The sequence below is a fragment of the Amia ocellicauda genome, chromosome 8 (genome assembly GCF_036373705.1).
Source record: "Amia ocellicauda isolate fAmiCal2 chromosome 8, fAmiCal2.hap1, whole genome shotgun sequence".
Lineage (NCBI taxonomy): Eukaryota > Metazoa > Chordata > Actinopteri > Amiiformes > Amiidae > Amia > Amia ocellicauda.
The window spans coordinates 23,718,244-23,742,604 of record NC_089857.1 but is presented as its reverse complement, the minus strand read 5'-3'; the positions used below and the strand labels follow the sequence as shown (position 1 = coordinate 23,742,604).

Below are 24,361 nucleotides of genomic sequence, written 5' to 3'. Positions count from 1 at the left end.
TGTCTTATGATTATTTTTTTTTAAATGTTGGATGTGAAATAAATGACAAGCACTTCTCATTCTGGAATATAACTAATATTTGTTATTGATTTTTTTTTTTTTTTTTTCTTCTCCTCTGTGTACTTTTATTTATGCAGGCAGCACATCAATACAAATAAGATACTTTGTAATCAAATTTGTCTTTCACAATTACCATTTAAAACAACATGGTATTGTTTTGTTTGGTTGAAGCTGATAATATAAATAATTCTCTGTATAGCCACTATGGTATATGCACCCTCAGCACCGAAACAGTGTGTCACGTGGTATTATATGAAAATAGTTTTTTATAATCATAAATCATAAACAAACCTGAAAATCTAACATGGAGATTTAACATGGAGATTTTTCAAAGCGAAGTGTTGACTCTGAAGAATATGATGCATGTGAATGGTAATGTGATGGGGAAAATAAATACCAGGGAATAATGTAGGTGTGGAATCACATGGCTGCTCCTGTACTTCAGCTTAATCTCTTTGCAATCCTGATTCCAGTCATGCACAGCTGAGTGTATATATTTCTAAATGTAAATGTGTTTAATGTACAAAATGGTTTTACATTACTTTTCAGTTGTAGTTTTTTCAGAATATATTAATCATTCACTTCACCAATATACTAGTAAACAAAATTACACATTCATTTCATAGATTTTTTTTAAATGTGAAATACCTCATATTGTGTTGCTTTTCAGGGATGGAAAGCCAATTAAACCTGGACCAAAAAACCTTGCATATCTGAACAACAATCTAAAATCCAAATTAAATGGATCCACCAGTGTGAATGGTAAGCTCTGTATTTAGGCACATACAAGGGATAGAACAAGGTGGCGGTGGGGTGATTAAGTAAATTCCAAGGACTTGGATTAATAATGTGACTCTCCAATTCTTTTAAAAGCTCATTGATTTAAATGTTTATAAAATGAACCAACAGCATAATAAAGCAGTGCAACATAGTGTTCAGCTCCCAGAAACTGAATGTAATATTAGAAAAGCCAGAACACTTTGGTAGCAGGGAATATATTATTCACACTAACATTAACATTAATTAAGAATCACAATATTGTGCAACATACTTATTAAATATAAACCCTGGTTCTTGGAAGAAAATGAAATGCACCCTGATGGATGTTTCACAAGCATCTCTATACATCAATTATATGCATTTGTAACTGAAGCTGCGCCGCCTCTCCCACTTCTTTCCAGGTTATCTCCATGGAGATGAGAGTAGTGAATCTGAAGCCGTTACATCTGTGTGTCCTTCTGAGGTAATACGTGATCATCTTTTTGATCCTACTGCACAGTCAAATCTTAAAATAAGACACTATTGGTATGATAACCTGCAACTTATTTACGTTCAGTATGGATCCTTATATCATGCTGCTACTACTACTACCACCACCACCACTACTAATCAATTATATTGGTTTTACTTTGTTACTTCATACATTTACAGTGAGGGAAAAAAGTATTTGATCCCCTGCTGATTTTGTACATTTGCCCACTGACAAAGAAATGATCAGTCTATAAATTTTAATGGTAGATGTATTTTAACAGTGAGAGACAGAATAACAACAAAAAAATCCAGAAAAACGCATTTCAAAAAAGTTATAAATTGATTTGCATGTTAATGAGGGAAATAAGTATTTGACCCCTTCGACTTAGTACTTGGTGGCAAACCCCTTGTTGGCAATCACAGAGGTCAGATGTTTATTGTAGTTGGCCACCAGGTTTGCACACATCTCAGGAGGGATTTTGTCCCACTCCTCTTTGCAGATCCTCTCCAAGTCATTAAGGTTTCGAGGCTGACGTTTGGCAACTTGAACCTTCAGCTCCCTCCACAGATTTTCTATGGGATTAAGGTCTGGAGACTGGCTAGGCCACTCCAGGACCTTAATGTGCTTCTTCTTGAGCCACTCCTTTGTTGCCTTGGCTGTGTGTTTTGGGTCATTGTCATGCTGGAATACCCATCCACGACCCATTTTCAATGCCCTGGCTGAGGAAAGGAGGTTCTCACCCAAGATTTGATGGTACATGGCCCCGTCCATCGTCCCTTTTATGTGGTGCAGTTGTCCTGTCCCCTTAGCATAAAAACACCCCCAAAGCATAATGTTTCCACCTCCATGTTTGACGATGGGGATGGTGTTCTTGGGGTCATTCCTCCTCCTCCAAACACGGCCAGTTGAGTTGATGCCAAAGAGCTTGATTTTGGTCTCATCTGACCACAACACTTTCACCCAGTTCTCCTCTGAATCATTCAGATGTTCATTGGCAAACTTCAGACGGGCCTGTACATGTGCTTTCTTGAGCAGGGGGACATTGCGGGCGCTGCAGGATTTCAGTCCTTCACAGCGTAGTGTTACCAATTGTTTTCTTGGTGACTATGGTCCCAGCTGCCTTGAGATCATTAACAAGATCCTCCCGTGTAGTTCTAGGCTGATTCCTCACCGTTCTCATGATCATTGAAACTCCACGAGGTGAGATCTTGCATGGAGCCCCAGACCGAGGGAGACTGACAGTTATTTTGTGTTTCTTCCATTTGTGAATAATCGCACCAACTGTTGTCACCTTCTCACAAGCTGCTTGGTGATGGTCTTGTAGCCCATTCCAGCCTTGTGTAGGTCTACAATCTTTTCCCTGACATCCTTGGACAGCTCTTTGGTCTTGGCCATGGTGGAGAGTTTGGAATCTGATTGATTGATTGCTTCTGTGGACAGGTGTCTTTTATACAGGTAACTCCCTTTAAGAGAGTGCTCCTAATCTCAGCTCGTTACCTGTATAAAAGACACCTGGGAGCCAGAAATCTTGCTGATTGATAGGGGATCAAATACTTATTTCCCTCATTAACATGCAACATTTGTTTTATTCTGTTTCTCACTGTTAAAATACACCTACCATTAAAATTATAGACTGATCATTTCTTTGTCAGTGGGCAAACGTACAAAATCAGCAGGGGATCAAATACTTTTTTCCCTCACTGTATAATCCAGAACCTCTGTGAAATTAACTCCACTAAATGTCCTATATAAAATATTTAGTGTCCTATTTAATGTGCATTAAATCAATTTATTTTTAAGCTGCCTTTAAGTAATAATATTTAGGGTGTGATTCAATATAAACTTTCACTCACCCACTAAAAGCAAACTACTGAGTTGTACATCAAAGTGGTTACATTTAGGATTAGAAGAAAGTAGAATCTTACTAAAAATGAAGCCTCACAGTTCTGTAGTTGTCTTAGCTGGTCGGTCATTTTTTTTTTTTTTTCTTCTAAATCTCAGTCTTAGTCCTCGTCGTGAGTTTGTGTGCATAGTATGAGAATTAGCAGTTACCAACTAGTTTTACAATTAACTATTAAAACTAATACTTGTGCTTATGTATGGTAGTTAATATGCCACCTTTGTTCTGCTTGCATTACAGGAAAGAATAATACACCTAGAACTAGATAAGCCTGTTTCAGGAGGTCTAGGGTTTTCTGTGATCGGTGGAGAAGAGGGCATTTTTGTGAAGTCGATCACCCCAGGGGGTACAGCTGACACTGCAGGAACTTTACAGATTGGAGACAGATTGCTTCAGGTAATATACATTTATTTATTTAGCTACACTCAAAGATGGTAAAAGAAATAGTATTTAATTTTCCTTCAGCATTCATAAATCAAGTTTTGTACATCTATAGGTGTTGAGGGCCTACAAACATTATTGGAAGGCTATTACTAAATGTATATAATGTAATACAATTTCAGCAATTTTAATGTAATCTTTATCAGAGGTTAAGGACCAAATTGTAGCATCAATAACAGATTAACAAACATATTAAATCAATTTTTAATTCAGTAAAAATCCCTGTGTGTTTGGTTGAATTTATACTTAATAGTGTGCATAGTTGTGTATTTAATGTACTGGGAGAGCTACACACTTGTACACTTTATTTAAAGCAACATTTATATTGTAGAAAGTTGCCCTTTATAATTCCTGCAAATTACAAGAAAATGCTACATTATGTACACTTGTTATGCATCTGTAATTGAGTAGAATTTGAAATTTATGAAATGGAGTTGATGGAAGTTTCTGCATTGTTTAAATTGAATAGGCAATTTTATAGCTCCTATGGGGTTTCTAGTTTTAGTCTACCTCAGTTTGTAACTTAATTTAATAATTAGGATAAGATGACATCACTAGTATATTCCAGGTCTTAATCAGCTGCTAATTTGAAAGGTAAAAAGTAGTTTTTAAACCATCATAAAATGTACATTAGTTATGTTTAAAGTACATAGTATTGTATTGTTTTAACTATTGAGTAGCTGCATTTTTTAAGCCTAATAGTAAAAAATGCACATTGTTCAATGTTTTATCATAAATAAATCCAATACATTGTGCAAAAATCTGAATTGTGTGAAACCTGTTTTAAACCATTTGCTTTTTAAAAGTAAACAATACACTGTATGCTGACAAGTATATTATAAAAATTGTGAGCAGCCGTTTTATTTTTAGCCTACTCAATTTGTTTTTCCTGTTTTCCATCTTTCATTCAATGAAAATTGAGACTGTGGACAAACTTCATACGAAAAGATTATCAGTCGTTTTTTTATGGACTAGTTTCTGAACTAGTTTCTTCAACTATTGTTAACTTTCTATTCCAACATGTGCAATTAATGAAACCATGCAAAGCACTTGAAAATAATTACCTCTATTCTTTCTCTATTATGCAAGATGAAAACGATCCATAGACTACCAACGTATTAAAAGACAATTATACAACAATAATACCATCTGGTTTATTACTTTACATCACCTGTTTCATCCTCTGCCTCTGACTGCTGGTGTGATGGTGTTGCTTGTGGTTCCACTTCAACTCAGAAGTAAAGTCGCCCAATTTCCTTTGCCTTTTTTCTTGAAACACCGAAGAGCACTCTAGATTTGCCAACACATCATCACTGTGTTCGCTTGTCATGATGATTTAAATGCCACCTTTCTTGGTATTGAATGGCCTTAAAGTAGGTGATTTCTAAATGTATATCCTCTTGCTCTTCCTCACTCTTATTGTCCACCTCAGTTCATCTATTCCTCATCGTGGGACTGCAATACCCTCCTCACGTCTTCCAAATACACCTCTTCAAAGTGTGCTTGTAGTTAAAGCCCTGGTACACACAACCTACCTTTGTACACTGTGAGTGGTTTCAACTTAGTCACCAGTGGTGGTCAAAGCTAATAGCAAGTTGAGCTGATTTTTTTTCTGCCATTTTTCTGTCTCCGGGAATTCACTTGCAGCTTGGATGTCTGCACTCACTGTTTCACCAGTAAGTTTGATGCTGTGGAGAATACTGCGACGTTTGAAATGTTTAAACCACACCTGACTTGTTTCACGCACTGAATGTTTCTTCCTTGCATTCATGTATTCAAGCAAACTGTGGACTTTAGCCTGGATCACTTGCAAGTGAACATTACATTGGTCCCATTCCTCTATCCACAGTAATAATAGACCTTCCATCTTCTCCAACACTGCACAACATGAATGTAGACTGCATTATACACCCTTGGGAGTTGCAGACTGCCATAAGTCATCGTTTTTCCTTGTTACCTTGTATGGTTCTCACAGATATCCATGCTACACTCGCCAAACAGCCTTAATCTCCACCTTCACTGCAGTGTGTTTTCTAGCTGTATTCTAGCAGTTCCCTCTCTAGCTGTATGCTTTCCACTCATATTGTGGAGTAAAAAGTTTTAAAAATCATGACCAACACAGCTGAATCTAGAATAATACACTGCTTATTCATTGCTTATTTCAGAATGACCTGTTCATGAGATTTGTTTATTTTCGTTAGATTTCAAAGTGTAATTCTTCTTTGATCCAACAGAGCGATCTAGCGATAATTATATTAGTTGATGTATGTACTTAATTGTCTGAGACTCTCTCTTTGAAAGTACAAATCATTTTCCAGTATTTCTTGAGTTCTGCATTTAAATCTGGGCTCTCCCCCACCATTATATACATTTAATGAACTACTTCTGCTTTGTGTTTTCACTACATTCACGCTGTGACATGATGCAGCATTATCCTATCAGTGCTAGTCCAAACTAAGCTGCAATTTTTGTGAATTGCAATTTCTGCAAGTTATTTTCTAAATTATTTGACTTATGAGAAGTCAGTTCCATTTAAATATTAAATACAAGATGCATATTTTTGCCCCCTTATGTGAATTGTGATGCCATTTTTATTTTAACAGGACTGTATTTAGGAATTAAGGTATTATGATGGGTATATAGATAATACATAAATATGTAGAAAATAGTCCTTTTCTTCCTAATTGATATTTTTCATAATTCCACTTATAAGTAATTTTACAAAAAATATGTATATACAGTACATCTTATCTTTATTTGTTTTAAAATATACCATACCATATTTTGTAAATTGTTTATATATATATATCTCTCTCTCTCTCTATATATATATATATATATATATATATATATATATATATATATATATATATATAGAGAGAGAGAGAGAGAGAGAGAGAGAGAGAGAGAGAGAGAGAGAGAGAGAGAGAGAGAGAGAGAGAGAGAGAGAGAGAGAGAGAGATCTCATAATTGTTTTTTTTTGTATTTACAAATTCTGTAATCATGGAAAATCATCAGTCCTAAGCACTGATCTTGCCAACAGGTAAATGATGAGTCAATGATTGGAGTGCCCCACACCAGAGCTGTAACCACAATTCGCAAAGCTCAGGACCTCGTGCGCCTTACAGTCTCAAGACCCCCAGGACCGAGTCCGTGTGACTATCACCTCATGAGCAATCACAAATGCAGTGGAAAAAAAGGTTGAATTTACTTATTCCATAATAATTGGGCAAAAATATTGTTGTAGAATAATATGTTTGACTTTCAATACATCTGTAATTACAAAATCTAACTCCTATAATATATTTTGCTATATATATATTTTAGGAATGCAGATGACTTCCGTTACCGCTTTTCCACCGACAAGGAGCCGGTGCTGGTTCGGAGCCGGTGCCTAATTTGGAACCGTTCCGCTCTTTTCCACCTTAAAAGTACTGGCTCCATGCCGGCACGGAGCCGCTTTTTCTGGCACCAAAAACTTGCTGGTCTGGAACCTAAGAACCAGTGACGTCGGGCCGGGGCGGGTAAAGTCGTCTCCACAAAAAGTGATTTGCCGGAGTGCAGCCGCCATGTTTAAAATGCCAGCAGAGACGCAAGCAGTCAGGAGAGTTTTTATTAGAAATGAGCGAAATCAGCAGCGAGCAGCGGACTGTCAGAGAGACACTACAGTGACAATATGTCTCACACGTCAATAACGAGTTAGTTGTTGGCAAATGGCAGCAATGAGAGACGACTGAGCGCAGCTTCCGTGTCAGGAAAGCCGTGTTACAGCGAGATTATGATGATGAGGGTTAATGCGACGATATAGATTGAACAGAAATGTTGTTTGTTAATGAACTGGTCATTAACTGGTCCGGTGTCGAATCCAGCGCCCCTACGAGTCACGTGTCCAGGGTTGGTTTGCGCATAATAATTTATGAATAAATTCATTTTCTTAGCACAGGGCGAATTACACAAACCGTACATATTCTACAGTAAGAGAAGATCAAATACACAGTAAGCGCTGTTACAGTGATGCGCTTATTATTATTAATACTAATATTATTATTATTGTGCATCTGTTAGCAGACGCTCTTATCCAGGGCGACTTTCAGAACATAAGAGCAATGCAACACTGATGTGGGACCATCATCCCAGACTTCATCAATAAGCACAATTTCCCATCAAACCATTAACATCACCTGAGATGATCCGACAGTTTATTGATCTGCCACGACTGCGCCGCAAATACCCCCAAAACAGCCGCATCCATAATCGATAGGCTGGCCTATAGTCATTGTTTTTTAAACAAGAATAAAATTAAAAATACGGCACAAAATGAATGAAAATGTGAACTGTGTGCGCAGTGACGAATGCATGTTAACTCTAACTTGTATTTTATTCAATACAGTAAAAGTGTCTGAAATAGCGAATCGGTGTAAATCCCTTAATGCATCAATAAAAATCAATAAAAATAAAAGGCTGAGTTATCTTACCATATTCGTATAGTTGTAATTTCGTTTCTGCTTGTCTACATGCGATTTCGTGTTTGTTGTTTTGTTTTTTACAATGTATCTGTTCTGTGTGCAGACGCTGAATGAGTTTGATTGTGATGGTTAAATAGGGTTTAAAGACGCAGTCGCCTCGGTGCTGATTATTAATATTATTATTGCCGTGTTTCTCTTCTACTCCGCGCTTGGGAACGCCCACACCAGTGACGTCAGCGTTCGGTTCCAAAGCCGGTGGAAACGCGGGCCGGTTCATGTACTTCCCAGGCCGAGCAGCGGCTCCGGCTCCAGCACCGGCACCATGTCGGAGGAAAAGCGCTATGTGTCATGGTAGATTCTGATCAAATATTTTTTGGAAATTATTACATTTAATGATGTAAAAGCAGCTCAAACAGATGCAGTGGTTGTGATGTATATACATACAAAGAGCGAAGAAGGGAAATATTTGTATTGTAAATTTCATGCAAAAGGCGTCTACATGGTATGTTTAATATCTAAATGTTTTTTTTTAATTGTGCTTTCTCATTGAAATTTAATGTTGTTGATCGTTGGTACAGATGCTTGTGTGGACAGTGGAGTGAAATCTTCCAGAGAGAGAACACCACCTCCTCTACCAGCTATAGGTAAGTCAACTATTGTTTGTTAAGCTTAAAAGGCAAGTCGTTTCTAAAATATATGGTTTATAAGTCATGATCATTTGGTAGGTGTATATACATTAAGTGTATAGTCTAAAGTCTTCATCTGGACCCTACAAGCATCCTACTCCATATGTGGACACTGAATGGCTAGAGGTAGAACTGGGTTATTCACACCCTGGTAAAGGCCAGAGGAACAGAAATCCACAAGAACGGAAATATTGTGAAATTAATAAATCAATTTAACACAATTATTAACAAAGGGGAAAAAAATTAAAAAGCAACAAACTTGTCCTTTTTGTTTCTATTCCAGATTATGACTCTATGATTTTGCAAGGTCTGAAAAAGAATGAAGATGACACTAATGTGTCTGAAGATACGGACTGTGATGGCTCCTCTCTGCCTGAAGACTCCCCTGAGGTAATTAAGTGTGTGTGTGTGTGTGTGTGTGTCGGGGGGGGGGTGCTAAAACATGCTACTTAATAGGAAATAACTACATTTTGTCTATATTGTATTGTAGACATCAAGAAAAAGTGACTGGAAAGAAGAAAGTGTGGATGACCCACCACCAGGAAGGTAATATGACTTTAATTTAAGCTTATTTTAAGTTTGCATTGCAGTTTAACATTTATTTTTCTGAGTCGGGCGTCATAGTTAATTGCATTTACCCAATAAAATGTGATATGTAATGATCTGTTTGAAATCTGTCTCTTAAGTAATTCATTAATGTATTTTAGGAATATACACACAACATGGTTTTATTATTATTTCTCAAATTCTAGGCAGGTAGCTTTGTCTTAAGTTCTTTAGTAGCTATTTTTTAATGTTTAGTACCAACAACAGTTACCCACAGTTACCAGATGAGGATGAAATCACATGGGGAAGTGAAGAGCTACCGATTGAGACCATAAACCCCAAATTCACAGAAGGTAGGCTGTGTGCATGGTTATTTTTGTTTAAGTGCTCAAATGATAATGTGAAAGTGGAAAAATTGTCTCCTGAGCAGTTCAATCGATGGAAGCCATTTCTCTGCGAGTGGTTTGTGGATATCCTCAGCTTTTGGCACAACAGCAATTCCATTTGCTTATTTGGGTGCCTGTTTCCTCTGTGTCATCAGTGAGAACGGCATTGGTCCTCCTTAGGATGCAATAACTGGAAATAAAGAGTGAAAAGGGGTTGATTTAGGCAGCACATGATTAGAAGGATTCATTGTTAGTAGGGCTTGGCAATCTGACTTTAAAATAATCTCTATTTTTGGAAGTTTGGGCAATATTCGATGTGTACCTCGATATGCCTTGTTTTTATCCAATCAAGCTACAAAATAAGACCGAAGACATTTAAACAACAAGACTTTATTTAATCATTAAATATGCAAAACTAACAAATACTATAATGCAGGCTGTCATGGTAAATATATGCACAATGCAACATATAACAGCGCAAGTGGTGTGTGATTACTATTACGTGTGTTATGTAATGGGATATATATATATATATATACATACATACACATACACATGATTTACTGTCACATAACAATAACACAAGTAATAGTAATCACGCAACACATGCTGTAAAATGGTATAGATTCAGTTATATTTACCACAGCCGGGTTTACAGTGGGGCATTAACATCTGCTAGACAGGGACATTTCTCCTCTGACTGTCGCGTCTCGATTCTACTTACCGGTACAGCACGTGTTAATACTAAATAGTTATAATAATAATAAAAGCTGTTGTACCACTTCACCATCTAATGAAACTTTCTGCATCTGTTTGCATTGCTTTCCAATTTATTAAAATGCAAACAAACTATTATTCTTTAATTTTATACAAATTATATCCGTCTACATTAGCGGGAGTGGGGGTGCGATCGTGTATTGTCGTGGGTGCTGCTTGCAGATTGAGTTTAGCCCGGTGACGAGAGCGCGGCGGACCATGTGCGCTTGTGCACTAAAGTATCTCTTGGTTGTGTTGGTTATTGTGTGTCAGGTCTCTCTCATCATGTCTGTTTCTGTTTCTAATGCACATTTCTTGTCGCATCCGACACGTGTGGAAGAACTGTGGAGAACACAAACCGTCCTAATGAAGAAAAATACTGCCGTAAAGAGTGTGATTTGCAACAACACGATATAAACAATAGAGCATAATATGAAACGATAGACGTTTTTCTATCGTCATACAATATATATCGTCATATCGCACAGCCCTAGTTGTTAGTCAAGGATTTAGGAGTTATTTTATTCACAATTGCTGATGCCAAATTGTGAGGATATACAAATCATTTTTTTTTTTATACACTACAGGACAGAGTTTTGGAAACAATGTGTTGTACAGACTGGACAGCTCACACTATGGGAAATAATTAAATCTTTATATAATATGAAGAAGCAAACTGTTCTATTCAGAGAGACAAATGTAAAATGCAAACAATCCTACAAGTACTCTAAAATATATAGGTGATTCAGGTATTAGAGGAAACAACCAACAATTCTGTGTTCTTCCCCAGTCCTCCCTGGATTATATTTTCCAGACTTTTAGTTTATATTGTGTGAGTATATTATTAATGTTTTATTAGGTGTCCTACCACTGCAGGTGCCGAACACCCAAGGTCAATTGCAATGAACAAAATAATCTGAGTAGCTGAGGATGATCTTGTAGTTTGTCCTCCAGGTCTAGACTAAGTTAGTTAATTAATATATCTAAATAGCAACAAACCCCATGTCCAGTCTCCAGCTGTGGACTAAAATGTTACCAATTGCAAGAAACTCCAAATGCTCACAGCTGCCCCCTAGATGTTCCTGATATTGCGTGCTAAATTAAACCATTACTGTACTAACTACAGTTAAATTTGAAATGCAACACTGCTGAAAATATTATGAGATTAGTGCCTTTAAGAAAATGTTCTACCACTAATCAGAATGTTAAAACAAATCTATACAAGAAAAATAACTAAGATATCAGTTATACATTGAAACAAAAAAATTAAACCGTAAAAATGGAAGCTCTAAGAAAACAAAACTAAGAGCAGGATGACTTTCCAGAGCTGTAATCTACTGTAGTATTTACTCCGTTTGTTTCATAGTTTATAAAGTATTAGGCTTAAATCAATTCAGGTTAACGGATCAAAGTGTAATCTAACCATATGAGAGAACCTTTAAAATCAGACACTTGTTAAAAATGAGAGGATTCATTATTTTTGTGGTGTATGTATTGGTACTGATTAAAAAAAAAAAATCACTTTAAAAACACTTTCAATGTTTCTTTTTACAGATGGTCCTATAATAACTGAAGATGTGCTCACTTCACTTCCTCTTGTCAAAGTGGTTCCTGGGGGGCAATATACTGGCACCAAGCTCAATGCGGTTATTCGTATGATGCGAGGTCTGCTAGACCAGAAGATACCCTTACAAGAGTTTGAGGTACCAGTCATCAACTCTTTATAATGTGTTCATAAAAAAAGTTTATAAATATTTCGTTTTTGCTAATTTTTGTTACCCTACCTTCCTAGCTAGGGTATGCAATGCTGAGAGGCCAGCAGTCAGCAGCTTGTTTTGAAATCACAGAGCCCGCCCTCGCTTCAGAGGCGTCTCCAAACCACGCCCCCTCTATCACACATGCGCACACACACAGAGCAGAGTCTCAGCGCCAGGAGAGACGTGTGGGTGGAATCGAGCGCAGTGGTTTCAGATTACGTCATGTCTCATTCACATGTTAGACATTACAATAATAACGAACGTAAACATCTTATTTATGGTTATTATGTTTTTAAAAATAGTAGCTGCGGCTCGCCTTCCATTCTCGCACTCGCTCTGCACAGCGTCAAGGTTCCCGCGCTGATGACGTGTGATTGTCTGCGCGAACAAGTTGCGCGGCGGTATGCAAATATAGATTGACAGACAGGAAGGACATCCTATCATTACATTCAATCCTTTTTTAGTCCTGTCCCTTCCACAGAAGATATATATATATATATACATTTTTACATTTAGACCACTTAAATTATTGATTGCTATCAGGATGTGAAGAGACTTTCAACCAGTATAACAAAAAATGTTTTTGGAAAAGATTGCATACCCTACCATTAAATGTGTATGTAATTTATTCAAATGCAGAAGAATCTCAATATCCAAAACAGTGTGCTTGTACATACATTTTTTTTTTTATTATCTTCTCAATCTTTACTGTGTTCCTTAAATGATTGATACTACTTGATCAACAAGGTTCCTAGTTTTCCTTGATAAAGTAAAAATTATCTGATGAAAAAAGTGAAAATCTGTGTTTTTCCACTATTAAATTTTAATTTTAAAATAAAGTTTTCCTTAGCAGCATATATACAAATACTATGTATTGAGTTAAACCAAACATTTTTACTTCATTAACAATATGTTCAACGTTGGAGCCCACAGAGAACCATTAGCCTAATAAATAAACATGTTTTAAGTAGAAAAAGAAATGGAAGTTAAAATGCCATTTACAGTTTATCCTTAGTCGTCGTCAACATTTTGGTTGCTTCTGTAAATAAAGCCACAGCATTCCAGACACATTTTGGTCTTTTACACATTGACGTTGAGCACAGAGAAGAACTCCAGGTTTATTAGTTTTTCCATGTTATTTCCACACCAAACTGATTTCTAGGAACTTTTTTTTGGTCAGTAATAGGATTAATAAACCATTTTATTGTTCAGCATCCAATTTAAATGTACAGGAATAATGGAGCAAGCAAAACATAGATATGTATTGTTTTCTTGACAGAATCTGCAAAATTTGCAGCCATTAGATGACTGTTTAATTGGACAGACGAAGGAGAATAAGAAGAAGAACCGCTACAAAAATATTGTTCCCTGTAAGTTGAACAGATTACTTATTTATTGCTAATAATCACTCTAAACTCCAGCTGAATAGTGACGAGACATTCCAAATTAAATAAGCTAATTCATACTTCAGTTACATGCAACTGTTTTTGTTTACACAGCACAAACCTCTGTGCTTGGTAGCAAACCTTACCTAGTGGAAAACAAATATCAGCATCCAAAGGATATGTTATTTGTTTTTTGAGCATTAAATATTATTAATAAAATTACAGATCACATTATTTTGGAAAACTATAGAGTCAGTGTTTTGTACAATTGTGACCCAATATATATGCATCTAGGATCCTGTTGGACATGTGATGTAGGAAGGACTTTTAAATTTTCTTAGCAAGACAATTACACACACGTGACTATACAGTATACATTGATCATATCCATGCCTATTACAGGCTGTTTTCCAAAGGAATATCCCAATCTAAGGTATTTTTCTTGTTTTCCAGTTGATACCACGAGAGTTGTTTTGGGAAAAGATGGAGGCTACATCAATGCCAATTTTATAAAAATGCCAGTTAAAGATGAGGGGTTTCTGTACATTGCCTGCCAAGGCCCCCTCCCTACGACACTTGCTGATTTCTGGCAGATGGTTTGGGAGCAGAAGTCCAATGTCATCGCCATGATGACCCAGGAAGTGGAAGGAGGAAAAGTGAAATGTCAGAGATATTGGCCTGATACCCCCAGAATTGCTGAAATGGTGGATGACAGGCTTCAAATAACACTGATCAAAGACCAGCATCTGGACAACTTTGTAATTCGCCTCATTGAGGTTAAAGATGTACAGGTATATCACACGAATTCCTACTGCTATATTTTATGCTTAATGAATTTCAGATGCTTATTCTGTGTCTTTTTTCAGCCATCAGGGAACCGTTTTTTGAAGATTGATTCTGAAACCTACAAAACATGATTTGAACCATTAAAATGACACAGTAATATAACTATTTCACTGTTTAAAGCAACGTCAATTTGAAATACCCTTAGTCTCTCATCTTGGGTTTAATTTGTGGAATGTCTTAAAATATGTACATGTGAATTTTACAAGCACCGGTTTTTATTTTGCTTTGAAATAATTAACTATTAAAATTAATATTTTTGTATTTAATACCCTTCTTAACTAGTTGCCACAGAGTACTTCACACAAAAACAAAGAAAAGCATTAGCCATGGAGGAGAGAAACAAAATCTCATCTAGGATATCCTATATATAATATTACAAAAATTGTTACTGTCCATATACTTATGGCCTACACTGTATGTCATGGGGTGCCACATCTGAAGGCCTAGGCCTAAAGATTGCTTCCCTTACAGGCAATAAACTAAATCAGATCATTTTTAACATGGAGATCAGAAAGCTCTTTGCTTGACATTTAGTTAAATTATATAAAAACAAATATATGTTTTGTTAATGTGCTTTCAGACCAGTGAAATCCAACATGTTACCCATCTGAATTACACTGGCTGGCCTGATCATGGCACACCATCACAGCCAGAACAGCTGCTCACCTTCATCTCCTACATGAGGCACATCCATGAATCGGGGCCGATCATTACTCATTGCAGTGCTGGGATTGGACGATCTGGAACTCTGATTTGCATTGATGTGGTTCTGGGTCTTATCAGCAAAGATGCAGATGTGAGTACTATTAAGTCTGGGAAGACTGCTTGGCCTATATAGTCTTTTGGAGAATATTGAATATATACAATGGTCTTCAAATGTATTGATGCATTGTAATGTGAAGATGATTTAACAGAAGATTTCTCATAAATAACTATGAATTAACGCATCTTAACGCCCATACATGGTATCGCCCGCGTCCCGTCTCCTACACGTATGGAGCTGGCCATACATTATTGGGGGGACAATTTAACGTTCTCTCAACACTGGGTGGGGACACGTCCCTCCATAAACCTACACCCATGATTCAAAATATTGATCTCATTAAAATTATTTAATTTCTTATATCCATATACCAAGAAATGTATACCCAAATATTTTGAAATAAATAGTAAATACACTGCATGTAGTGACTAACCTGAAGGATCCAGTAGAGATCACACTTCATGTTCAGTCCACTACATGTCAGAGAGAAAGAAGCACAGGCACAAGGCTGCAGTGCACAGCATTATCAGTAATGTGAGCTTTTTTTTTTCTTTTCAAGTTTGACATTTCAGATGTAGTGCGTACAATGAGACTGCAACGGCATGGGATGATCCAGACTGAGGTAATATATATATATATATTTTTTTATTGCAATCCAATCCAGTCAGTAGCCTCAAATGTGTCCTTGTAGCCAGTCCAGTCTAACTGATATAAACAATTTAGCAATAACCACATTAACAGCATTAGAAAATGCTCCCCAAATACAATTAATTATGGCCATTGATGGAAACTGAATTCTCCCTTCACATACAAGCTTATTGGATTAAGATTTTTCACTTCCAGAATTTGAAGTAAATTTGTCAAAACGTACATTACTTGACCTAAACATTCATAGTATGAAAGCAATACATTGTTTCAATATAAAAAAAAGCTAAATTAATCATATTTTAATAAAGCATTCAATAATCTAGACTCTAGAAGTGCTAATAAAATGTTTAGTAGCTTAGTGTGCATCAAATGTCCTTCTAACCCACTTCTCACCCACCATTTTTCAACAGGAGCAGTATGTTTTCTGCTATCAAGTTGTCTTGTATGTGCTCAGATGTCTTCAAGCTGAGGAGAAAATCTCAGGATAGTGCATTTCTGTTTGGAAGTGATATCAGAAATTTCTTTCTCCAATGGAAATAATGCAGCAGCCTTGATAGTTATATATAGAGTATGTTTTAAATCCATTTGCTTTTGATGCTGAAGGACATTCAAATTAAGAGGAAATACGAAGGTGGCCTTGCCTTTCACAATCATACAAGATCAATGGAAAACCCAAAGGATAATTGTTTTTAGTTTTGTCTGAATCATGTATATTGTATCTTGGACTGTTGATCTAATGATAATGGGGATTTTTTGTTTGTTTTATTAGCAATGTACACCTCAGTTAAATGGTCTTCTAATTATCTATTAATTCTTCAAAAAGGTGTATACAAATATGGATTCATATTTGATCAATATGGAAGAAAATCAGATGTGGAAGTATTTTTTAAAATGCAGACAGAATACAATAACAGTATTTGCTTTGTAAAGTTATTACTCTACTTTCTGTGGTAATCAATGGAATTAAATTGAAATGTACATATTTATTAAAATGTGGATACGTTTTTAAACTGTCAATTACAGGACATTTTGCAATTTGTAAATAAAAGAGTACCATACAACCAAGTAATTTGTCTTGTTTAAAAAGGTTTGACACTGTATATAACCATACCTTATGATACAATCAGCATGGGGAATATACAATGACACTATATCAGATCTAAAGCCTGGGTTTTAAGTACAGTACAGTAAAACTTCACTTTCGGTCTTCAAGAGACTTGAGCTAGCCATTTCTGATGAATAATGTAACCACATCTGAAAGAGTGTACATAATTACCATTAACTGTTATGTCCTAAGTCTTATTTCTGTTACACTGGAGTCTTGACAATTAATATTAGTTTTTCTTTTAAATGAATAAATAATAATTTACTGCCAATACACTTGTAGATGTTGATTTTCATTCTGTCAAAGTGCTAACTGGGGATTTCTTTAAAATTTAATTGTTTGTTGCATTGATGTTTTGTAAAAATAAATGCTTTAAAAACTTAGCATACTGTCAAAATGATTTCTAATTTTGACTTCTCGAAGCTCGGGGTCTTGCTCCTGGCGGGCCTGCCAGTCAGGCTCCAATAGTGAAAGATCGGCAAGTGAGTGCCGCTTCCACCTGTCAATTCTTACACCCAGGCTTCCTTCCGCGTGCAGCCAGCACAAGGGTCAGCAGCGCAGGGCCTTCTTGACAGGCCGTCCGCATTCAGGTGCGCTGCCCACTTCCGGTGCTGGATGGTGTACTGGAAGGACTGGAGTTGTTCTATCCAGTGGTGCAGTAGTCAATAGAAATGGGCACTTGTATCACACATTTTTGGCTCTGTTAATATTACCTTGACACCCAAAAACCTAATTATTTTTATTTTATTTACAGTGTAAATGAAATGCAGAGGAAGAAATGTAAATAGCAAAGAGGAAAAAAATGTCAGAGCAGAAATGTAAATCCACAGAGGGAAATGTGAACATGAAATTGGTGATACATACACAAATACATATATTTGTAAAACAATGCCTCATTGAATGCATACATAAATTATTTATATATATATATATATATATATATATACATATATATATACACTCACCTAAAGGATTATTAGGAACACCTGTTCAATTTCTCATTAATGCAATTATCTAACCAACCAATCACATGGCAGTTGCTTCAATGCATTTAGGGGTGTGGTCCTGGTCAAGACAATCTCCTGAACTCCAAACTGAATGTCTGAATGGGAAAGAAAGGTGATTTAAGCAATTTTGAGCGTGGCATGGTTGTTGGTGCCAGACGGGCCGGTCTGAGTATTTCACAATCTGCTCAGTTACTGGGATTTTCACGCACAACCATTTCTAGGGTTTACAAAGAATGGTGTGAAAAGGGAAAAACATCCAGTATGCGGCAGTCCTGTGGGCGAAAATGCCTTGTTGATGCTAGAGGTCACAGGAGAATGGGCCGACTGATTCAAGCTGATAGAAGAGCAACTTTGACTGAAATAACCACTCGTTACAACCGAGGTATGCAGCAAAGCATTTGTGAAGCCACAACACGTACAACCTTGAGGCGGATGGGCTACAACAGCAGAAGACCCCACCGGGTACCACTCATCTCCACTACAAATAGGAAAAAGAGGCTACAATTTGCACAAGCTCACCAAAATTGGACAGTTGAAGACTGGAAAAATGTTGCCTGGTCTGATGAGTCTCGATTTCTGTGGAGACATTCAGATGGTAGAGTCAGAATTTGGCGTAAACAGAATGAGAACATGGATCCATCATGCCTTGTTACCACTGTGCAGGCTGGTGGTGGTGGTGTAATGGTGTGGGGGATGTTTTCTTGGCACACTTTAGGCCCCTTAGTGCCAATTGGGCATCGTTTAAATGCCACGGCCTACCTGAGCATTGTTTCTGACCATGTCCATCCCTTTATGACCACCATGTACCCATCCTCTGATGGCTACTTCCAGCAGGATAATGCACCATGTCACAAAGGTCGAATCATTTCAAATTGGTTTCTTGAACATGACAATGAGTTCACTGTACTAAACTGGCCCCCACAGTCACCAGATCTCAACCCAATAGAGCATCTTTGGGATGTGGTGGAACGGGAGCTTCGTGCCCTGGATGTGCATCCCACAAATCTCCATCAACTGCAAGATGCTATCCTATCAATATGGGCCAACATTTCTAAAGAATGCTTTCAGCACCTTGTTGAATCAATGCCACGTAGAATTAAGGCAGTTCTGAAGGCGAAAGGGGGTCAAACACAGTATTAGTGTGGTGTTCCTAATAATCCTTTAGGTGAGTGTATATATATATATATATGAATAAATACATAAACTGGGATGGTTTGGCGATCTGTCCAGCCTGTACCTTGCCTTGTGTTGTGGGTTAGGCTCCGGCTCACTGTCATCCTGTATGAGATGAAGCGGCTCTTGAAAGCTGTCGGGTGGATAAATACATACATGTTCTGCAATACGTGTCATGTATTAAAGAATTTCTAGTCTCAGTTGATCATTTATTTGATCCGGTACTTAAGTTGGTTTGGAATGTCGTCAATAGAAGTGGACACTTGTATCACACATTGGCTCTGGTAATACTACCTTGACGCCTAATGACCTGGAATGATTCTTATTTATTCATCTTTTTCAAAGTTTCTAACATTTCTAACACAACAAACAATAATTTATAGAAATGATGGGAACTCTTATTTTAAAGAAATGCTTTCTAATGAGAATTGGCATACACTTTGGAATTATATAAAACTTTCATCCCCTAAAGCAATATTCCGATCAAATATATAATCTTGTTACAAAATGTAATATATTTTAGTAAAGGGCTAACTAATATGATCTGATACAAAATTTTATAATAAGTCTAATATCCTTTAGTTTAAAATAGCATACACTTTAATGTATTTTTTGTTGTGTATCAACTGGACTGGATATATTTATTAATGGTATGGTAGGTGTGATAAAGAAATAAAAATGTAATGGCCAGTCGTATAGTGATAAGAGCACACAAAGTGAGGAGCCTCTGTGGGGTTGTCCTGCGAGGTTAAGGTGCATCCTGGTGAAGATGAAGGAGCTCTGGAGAATGCGGGCATCGATCCCACTACCGCTCACATGCTAAGCGAGTGCTCTACCATTCAAGCTAATTCCCCACAGCTTCCTCTGCCAGCACTGCCCCTGCAGCGCTCGGTCCAGGGTTGCACTAAACTTTGCATCCCTTTGGGTGAACTGATACCCTGGTCCAGGACAGAAGTAGTTGTTTCCATCGGATTGCTTGAGTTTTTCAAAACGGCACATTGAAAGCAACAGCGGGTGCCCACCATAAGACAACATCTCTTCACAACCCAATCCAACCAATCTACATTCGTGGCTAGCTTGAAGTGATGCAGTTACGCTTTGAAATATGGTGCAATGGATAACACGTCTGACTACAAATCAGAAGAATGTAGGTTCGACTCCTACCTGGCTTGAAAATTACCATGATGTACTTTGACTCTTTTCTTCACATTTCTGGTGACCAGCAGCACTATATGATAGTGTGCCAGACCAGGGATGGGAAGACCATCAAAGCCAATGTTTCCACACTCCATTCTGATTTGATGATGATGATGATGATGATTATTATTATTATAGGATTGCACAAGTGTGACTGAGGTTACACACAACATACATGTAATTTATTAATGGATCCACCTGTACATTCAATTCAACCTGTAGCCAAATCCTGACTTTCACATGAAACGTAGTCAATAGAAATGGGCACTTGTATCACACATTTGTGGCTCTGTTAATGTTTCCTTGACACACAATAACCTGACATTATGCTTAATCCTTTTACTCTAAATTGATTAATAATAAAACTCTGCTACAATAAGAGACTTCCACAACACTACATTCATTTCAACAAACAATAACATGGAAATTATGGGAGCTCAATTTTAAAGAAATACTTTCTTTTTAATGAGAATTGGCATACAATTTGGAATAATTTAAAGCCGTTTTCACACTACACCATCTTATCCCGGGCTGAGTGGACCCGGCGGCCCCTGGGCGACTCGCCCAGGAGTTTAACGTTGCTTGACTTCACATTGACCTTGCGTTACAGTACACAGGTTATGATTCACATGAAGACTCCCAACCCAAGGTGAGCCCTTTGTCCCAGGTTGGAAATCTCAACCCTGGGCTCTAGCAGTGATGAGTTCAGCCCAGCTTCAGAGTTTAATCTCGGGTTGAAAATTAAAATACTGTTTATTTGGTTAGTATTTTACATTTCGTAATAAAAACAATTCAATATTTAATACTTATGATTAAAATCATTTAAAATATCAATTCTTAAAATCACTTAAAATTTTTAAAATCTTTGTGATTTTTAACAAAACTAAAACAATTAACTTGAAAATAAACGTGCTCAAATCAAATAAACAAAACGTGATAAAAGCAAAAACTGCACACCAACAAAGGAGTCAAATACATTGAAAATAACTGAAAATGCATTAAACAAAATAAAGAAACAATTAAAAAGGAAAAAATAAAAAACAAACAAAAAAGTCTAATGCATTTTAAATTAAACCCAAAAACGGTCAATGTATTTGACAACAAAATATAACAAAACTCTACCAAAAACCCTAAACAATTGTGATTTAAAAACAACTAAATCTTTAAAAACAATTAAGATTCGTTATTTAAAATCTTTTTTAAAAACAGTCATCCGTAAAATCTTTAAAAGATCTTGGACTCGGGCTCCAGCAGGGGGAACTAACCGTCCCCGGAGGTGGGTCCCATCATGGGATCCTGAGCTCCCCCAGATCTTGTATGCGCCAGTTCTTGTAGGCTTCCTCCTTGCCCCTCTGATGGACCTCCAGATTGACATAGTCTCTTACAAACACCATGCCCCTCCGCGCGATGACGATCGGGTCCAGCTCCTGCTTATTAAACAAACAGATGTTCCGTCCCTCCCACAGTGCCTGCTTCACTGCGCAGACGACACGCCACCAGCACCTCAAGGTAGATGAAGAGATTCCCTTGGCTGGACCGTATAGGATCTGCTGGGCGGTCGCCCGCGCAGGAACGGCGAACCTGTGGAGGAACGGAGAAAACAGGAGCCAGACCCTGTGGGCGGATGGGCACTCACTAAAGATGTGAGCCTCCGTCTCCTTCCCCAGGCAACCCTTATAGGGGCAGGTGTCATAAGGAGCTATGCCCCTTCTGTGCATGAACACTCGGGTGGGGAGGCACCGACTCACAGCCATCCAGGAGACATCTTTCTGCGTGTTCGTGAGGCAAACGTGCGTAGCGTTAGCCCAGATAAACCGGCAGGTTTCGGGAGGGAAATCTTCTATCCGGCTGGTCTCCTGGGTAGATCTCATCTGGCTACAGATGGTCTTATAATCCCAGGAGGCCAGCACGACTTTATGGAGGCCTATTTCGAGCGCAAAGGCACGGAGCGCCCTGTAGAATGGCGGGGGATCCCACGAGTGCGGCCTGGTGTTATCCATGGCGCAGAGGCCGAATGGTCTCAGGCTGCTGGCAAAATAAAAGCGGTTCATGAAACTCACTTTCTTGCCAGCAGCCTGGATGTTCTTGACCACATAGGCCAGCCCCTGCGCCTTTATCAGCCGCACAACGTCCGGGACCCCCCTACCTCCATCCAGGGTACCCTTCACCATCTGCACTCTTTTCAGCCTCTCCATTTTGCTCCCCCAGACAAACCGAAATATAATTCGGGTCACTAGTTTTGCGATAACCTTGTCTGGGGGGAAGATCATTCCTACGTAGACGAGTATCGGGAAGAGGATGGCCTTTACGACCAGCACCTTACCAGCCATCGTCAAGGTCCTTGTGCTCCAGCCGTGGATCTTCCTTTGGACCTTTGCTATGGCCTCCTCCCAGCTCCGGGTGCCCGTGTTGGTCCCGTCGATCGTGATCCCCAGAACCTTGATAAACGGCTTCACAGGGAACACGGTCGGCGGACCCCGGCCGACAGGCCATGCCCTGGAGAGGTAGACCTCGCTCTTGGCCTTTTTCACAGCGGCCCCCGTCGCCCTGCAGAAGCCGTCCAGCAGTTCCTCGACCCTGGCCACGGACGGAGCGTCCGTGCAGACCACGGCCACGTCGTCCATATAGGCCAGGGCCTTCAGTTGCTCTCCGCCGGAACCCGGGAGATGGAAACCTGTCACCCGGACGTCCCGGCGGATCGCCTGCATGAACGGCTCCAAGCAGAGGACGTACAGCAGGGCGGACAGGGGGCAACCCTGCCGGACCCCCGACCTGACCGGAAATGGTTCGGTCAGGTGGCGGTTCACAAGGACCCTGCTGCTTAGGCCGCTGTAGATGATCTTGACCCACTTCCTCAGGCCAAGAGCGAGACCCATCCTCTCCATAACAAGCTGCAGGTATTCGTGGCCCACTCTGTCGAAGGCTTTCTCCTGGTCCAAGCTGATTAGGACCAGGGGAAGCCCTCTCTCGTTCGAGTAGGCCACGACATCCCTGAGCAGCATGGCGTTGTCGGCCGCCAATCTCCCCCGGGCACCACAGACCTGGTCGGGACCCACGACTTGAGGGAGTGGCCGCTGCAGCCGGAGCGTCAGTGCTTTGGCCAGTATCTTGTAGTCGGTGCACAGGAGGCTGACTGGCCGCCAGTTCCTCAGATCTTTCGGGTCTCCCTTCTTGTGAAGAAGGGAGAGGATACTCTTCTTCATCGAAGGGGCCAATCTGCCCTCTCTGTACATCGACCCCAGGACCTGGCCCAGATCTTCCTTAAGCACCTCCCAAAAGATCTTATAGAACTCAGCAGGGATCCCGTCGGGACCCGGTGTCCTTCCAGAGTTAAGACTCTTTATCACCTGGGAGAGTTCAGTGGTGGTGATCTCTGGATCCTCCTCCTCCTCCTCGTCCCCCTCATTGCGGGACTCCAACAGGGACAGAAAGTGATGGATCAGATTTTGATCCACCACCTTCTGGTCGTACAACTCCCTGTAGAAATCCCGCACCACTGTCTCAACAGCCTCTCTGCCCTCCACCTCTTGCCCCGAGGAGTCGATCATGGAGGACATTGCAGGCCGCCTCTCCTTCGTTTTCTTGAAGAAGAAGCGGCTGCATTTCTCATCGTCCTCCATGATGCGGACCCTGGAAAGGACCTTGATCTTTTCTTGCTCCTCCCGATAGAGGGCGGAGAGACTCAGTTTGACCCGGGCCACCTCCTCAGCTAGGTCGAAGCCTCTGAGCTGTAAAAGACTCAGGCGCTGGAGGCGGGCGTTTAGATGGGAATATCTCGCCCGCCTCTCGCGAGCTTTCCGTTTCCCCAGCTGAATGAAGTAGCCCTTGGTTCTTTTCTTCATCATCTCCCACCACTCTATGGGAGAATCAAAAAGGTCCTTCAGGGTCCTCCACTCCTCGAGGTGTCTGCTAAAGGTCTTAATCACACGAGGGTCATCGAGCATGGAGGTGTTGAGCTTCCAGACCCCAGGCCCCGACTCCCGTGTG

The 24,361-nt window shown here is 39.1% G+C and overlaps 1 protein-coding gene across 4 annotated transcripts in view; it reads left to right on the top strand.

The window, feature by feature from the left end:
* The window catches only part of ptpn13 (protein tyrosine phosphatase non-receptor type 13), a 114,478-nt gene extending 97,098 nt beyond the window's left edge, over positions 1 to 17,380 (top strand). For 2 of the 4 annotated variants that reach the window (XM_066710750.1, XM_066710748.1), the window contains exons 36-49: positions 731 to 822; positions 1,242 to 1,303; positions 3,453 to 3,608; positions 6,697 to 6,853; positions 8,698 to 8,763; positions 9,089 to 9,195; positions 9,296 to 9,351; positions 9,619 to 9,704; positions 12,048 to 12,196; positions 13,530 to 13,620; positions 14,089 to 14,426; positions 15,062 to 15,277; positions 15,804 to 15,866; positions 16,303 to 17,380. In XM_066710750.1, coding sequence (XP_066566847.1) covers positions 731 to 822; positions 1,242 to 1,303; positions 3,453 to 3,608; positions 6,697 to 6,853; positions 8,698 to 8,763; positions 9,089 to 9,195; positions 9,296 to 9,351; positions 9,619 to 9,704; positions 12,048 to 12,196; positions 13,530 to 13,620; positions 14,089 to 14,426; positions 15,062 to 15,277; positions 15,804 to 15,866; positions 16,303 to 16,380 — 1,717 coding nt within the window. In that variant the 3' untranslated portion in view covers positions 16,381 to 17,380. Of the gene's footprint in view, positions 1 to 730; positions 823 to 1,241; positions 1,304 to 3,452; positions 3,609 to 6,696; positions 6,854 to 8,697; positions 8,764 to 9,088; positions 9,196 to 9,295; positions 9,352 to 9,606; positions 9,705 to 12,047; positions 12,197 to 13,529; positions 13,621 to 14,088; positions 14,427 to 15,061; positions 15,278 to 15,803; positions 15,867 to 16,302 lie in introns of all 4 variants that reach the window. The other 2 variants (XM_066710749.1, XM_066710747.1) reach the window with 1 other exon arrangement.
* Positions 17,381 to 24,361: the final 6,981 nt, after the last annotated feature.